Source organism: Nicotiana sylvestris, chromosome 3 (assembly GCF_000393655.2).
Source record: "Nicotiana sylvestris chromosome 3, ASM39365v2, whole genome shotgun sequence".
Taxonomy (NCBI): domain Eukaryota; kingdom Viridiplantae; phylum Streptophyta; class Magnoliopsida; order Solanales; family Solanaceae; genus Nicotiana; species Nicotiana sylvestris.
Window position 1 is genome coordinate 116,490,170 of NC_091059.1, and position 4,137 is coordinate 116,494,306.

The following is a 4,137-nucleotide window of genomic DNA, read 5'->3' on the forward strand; positions in this document are numbered from 1 at the left end:
ATATCTTAGAGACATTGCAACTTCTTCATGTTAGAATTTTGAGGGTCCTCCTCAAAATTCTGCCCCAGTTTGGTAGATGATCCCTCGGTCGTTTGCGATTAACGAGACTTGTCGACCCTTTCTCGGAATTTTGAGAATCCTTCTCAAAATTCTACCCCAGTTTCTTAACCAATTTTTGACCATCTGGTATATGTTGGCTTTGGCTGGACTTGCTTCCTCCTCAAAATTCTGCCCCAATTTCTGATCTTGAGGGAAAATGGAAATTTTATTATGATATGACCGAACCCATAAAGTTGCCTGCATATCCCCTCTTAAATGGGAATCAGGTCAAGCGTAGTTCAACTACATCAGATGAGGAAATGTAAATAATCTAAGCATAGTATCTCTTGACTACATCTGAATTGATTGGTTTTGGCCAGATTTCTCCGTCCATTTCTGCAAGTATGAGTGCTCCTCCTATTAGCACCCTGTGAACCATGTACGGACCTTGCCAGTTGGGAGAGAATTTCCCTTTGGCTTCATCTTGATGTGGGAAGATCTTCTTCACCACTAACTGTTCTGGTGCAAATTGCCTTGGGTTGACCCTTTTGTTGAAAGCTCTAGACATTCTATTTTGGTAAAGCTGACTGTGACATACTGCGTTCATCCTTTTTCCATTAATAAGGGCCAATTTCTTATAGCGGCTCATTATCCATTTTGCATCGCTGAGTTCGGCTTCATGTATAATTCTTAAAGAAGGAATCTCCACCTCGGCTAGGATGACAGCCTCGGTACCATAAACCAGCATGTAGGGAGTTGCTCCGGTTGATGTGTGAACTGTAGTGCGGTATCCCAACAAACGAAAGGTAGTTTCTCGTGCCATTGTTTTTGGTTTTCTACCATCTTCCTTAGTATCTTCTTAATGTTCTTGTTGGCGGCTTCTACAGCTCCATTCATCTGAGATCTATAAGCTATGGAATTCTTGTGTTTGATTTTGAAAGTTTCACACATGGATTTCATCATATCACTGTTGAGATTAGCATCGTTATCAGTAACAATGGACTCGGGAACTCCGAATCAGCAAACGATACGATCTTTGACAAAGTCTGCGATGACGTTCTTGGTTACAGCTTTGTAAGATGCGGACTCTACCCATTTTGTGAAGTAATCAATGGCTACTAGAATAAACATGTGTCTGTTTGAAGCAGTGGGCTCAATTGGACCAATGACATACATTCCCCAGGCGGCAAATGGCCAAGGTGAGCTTGTTTCATTGAGCTCATTTGGCGACACTTTTATCATATCGGTATGCACTTGGCATTGGTAGCATTTGCGGACATATTGGATGCAGTCTATCTCCATGGCCATCCAAATGTAACCGACCCTGAGTATCTTCTTGGCCAAGACAAAACCATTCATGTGCGGGCCGCAAGTCCCAACATGTATCTCCTCAAGTGGCTTAGAAGACTCTTTTGCGTCGACACATCCGAGCAGTCCCAAATCAGGAGTTCTCCTGTACAAATTTTCTCCGCTAAGGAAGAAGTGATTGGACAATCTCCGGAGTGTGCATTTTTAGTGTGATTTGCATGCTCCAGATATTCTCCTTTTGCCAAATACTCCTTAATGTCATGGAACCAAGGTTTTCCATCTGTTTCTTCTTCAACATGAGCACAGTAAGCCTGCTGATTATAAATTCTCACTGGGATAGGATCAATGTAATTCTTATATGGATGTTGTATCATGGATGATAAAGTAGCCAATGCATCGGCGAACTCACTCTGAATTTTGGGCACATGTCGGAACTCTATCTTCGTGAACCTCTTTCTCAATTCTTGCACATGGTGCAGATATGACAATATCTCGGAATTTTTTGGTGGCCCATTCTCCTTGTACCTGGTACATAAGAAGATCTGAATCACCGATTACTAGCAGCTCCTGAATATTCATGTCGATTGCCATGTTGAGTCCTAGTATGCAGGCTTCATATTCTGCCATGTTGTTGGTGCAGGGAAATCTGAGTTTAGCAGATATCGAATAATGTTGACCTATTTCTGATACCAAAACTGCTCCAATGCCTACTCCTTTGAAGTTTGTAGCTTCGTCAAAGAACATCCTCCAACCATCGTATACTTCGGTAATGTCCTCTCCTACAAATGACATTTTTTCATCAGGAAAATAGGGTTTTAGGGGTTCGTATTCTCCTCCCACCGGATTTTTAGCAAGATGATCTGCCAATGCTTGGCCTTTGACCGCCTTTTGAGTTATGTAGACGATATCGAACTCACTTAGCACTATCTATCATTTGGCTAACTTCCTAGTTGGCATGGGTTTCTGAAATATGTACTTCAAAGGGCCCATCCTGGATATGAGGTATGTAGTCTAGGCATAGAAGTAAAGCCTAAACTTCTAGGCCGTCCAGGTTAAAGCACATCAAGTGCGCTCTAGTAGAGAATACCATGCTTCGTAAGGTGTGAACTTCTTACTCAAGTAATATATGGCTCGCTCTTTTCTTCCTATCTCGTCATGTTATCCCAGAACGCATCCGAATGCTCCATCCAACGCAGATATATAGAGTAGCAAAGGCCGCCCCGACTCTGGCGGGACCAAAACTGGTGGTATGGATAGGTACTCCTTGATTTTGTTGAAGGCTTTCTAACAATCCTCAGTCCAGCTTGTCTCGACATATTTCCTCAGCATATTGAAGATAGGTTCACATATGATCATGGACTGTGCTATGAAGCGACTGATATAGTTAAGACGTCCTAGGAAGCTCATCACGTCCTTTTTTCTCCTAGGTAGTGGTAACTCCTAATTAGCCTTGACTTTAGATGGATTTAACTAGATCCCTCGACAAGTGAAAACGAATCCTAGTAACTTTCCTGCGTTAACTCCGAATGCACACTTCGCGGGGTTCAGCTTCACATTGTAACTCCTTAACCTATCAAAGAACTTTCTCAAGTCTTCTATGTAATCTGCGGGCCTCTTAGATTTGATAATGACATCGTCCACGTATACCTCTATTTCATTGTGTATCATATCATGGAAGATAGTTGTCATGGCTCTCATGTAGGTAGCCCTAGCATTCTTTAGACCAAACAACATCATCTTATAGCAGTATACCCCTCATGGTGTAATAAAGGCTATTTTCTCTGCGTTTTCTTCATCCATCCAGATCTAGTGATAACCCGCGAAGAAATATACAAAGGATTGGAGTTCATGCTTGGTGCAGTTGTCGATTAGGATGTGTATATTTGGCAGTAAGAAGTCATTCTTGGTACTTGCTCTGTTTAAATCCCGATAGTCAACACATACTCTGACTTTCCCATCTTTCATCGGGACTGGCAAAATGTTGGCTAACCAGGTTGGGTACTCAACAACTTTGAGGACTTTGGCTTTGATCTGCTTAGTAAATTCCCCCTTGATTTTCAGGCTCATATCTGGTTTGAACTTTCTGAGTTTCTACTTCACTGATGGGCACATAGGATTAGTAGGAAACTTGTGAGCCACTATGGACTTACTCAAACCAGTCATGTCATCATATGACCACGCAAAAATATTCTCATATTCCTTTAGAAAACGGATGTACTCCTATTTCTCTGTCGGTGATAAGTAAATGCTGATGCGAGTCTCCTTGACAGTCTCGGCATTCCCCAAATTTACTGCTTCGGTTTCGTCCAGATTGGACTTAGGCTTATTCTCAAAGTTTTCAACCTCCCTAATAACTTCCTCGGGTATCTCGTCCTCTTCGTCTGAATCACTATTCTCATGTTGTGTTGTCTCATTACATGTCACAGTCACCGGTTCATCAGGGAAAAAATAATAACGTTATAGAAAAAAATATGAAAGATAATAATAAATAATAAAGAGCAATGCATTTGATTAATACATAAAACATCCAAACGATTACGGATCGATGATTCGAGCATTTATTTTGAAACAAGTGAATCTTAAAAACAAATTACTGAAAATCTTAAATGCCTAGAATGGCTATAGGAATAAAATTTGCCAAGCTACCTAGTGACTCGGCGGGCCCGGGATGGTGTGGTGGTCCAGTTCCTGAGAACATCTCTCTTCTCCATGGTCTGAATAGTGAGGCCTTTTTCTCCTCCTCCTCAATTATTGCACTGCAGTCCATGTCTTCATCCTCCAAGAACAGAT

At 41.6% G+C, this 4,137-nt stretch overlaps 1 protein-coding gene across 1 annotated transcript; it reads right to left on the reverse strand.

Annotated features, from left to right (window-relative positions):
• Positions 1–322: 322 nt before the first annotated feature.
• On the reverse strand, positions 323–862 carry LOC138887891 (uncharacterized). The gene is made up of 2 exons (XM_070169681.1): positions 487–862; positions 323–342 (listed from the first exon to the last, which is right to left on the reverse strand). The coding sequence occupies exons 1-2, from the start codon at positions 860–862 to the stop codon at positions 323–325; spliced, it is 396 nt and encodes a 131-aa protein (XP_070025782.1).
• Positions 863–4,137: the final 3,275 nt, after the last annotated feature.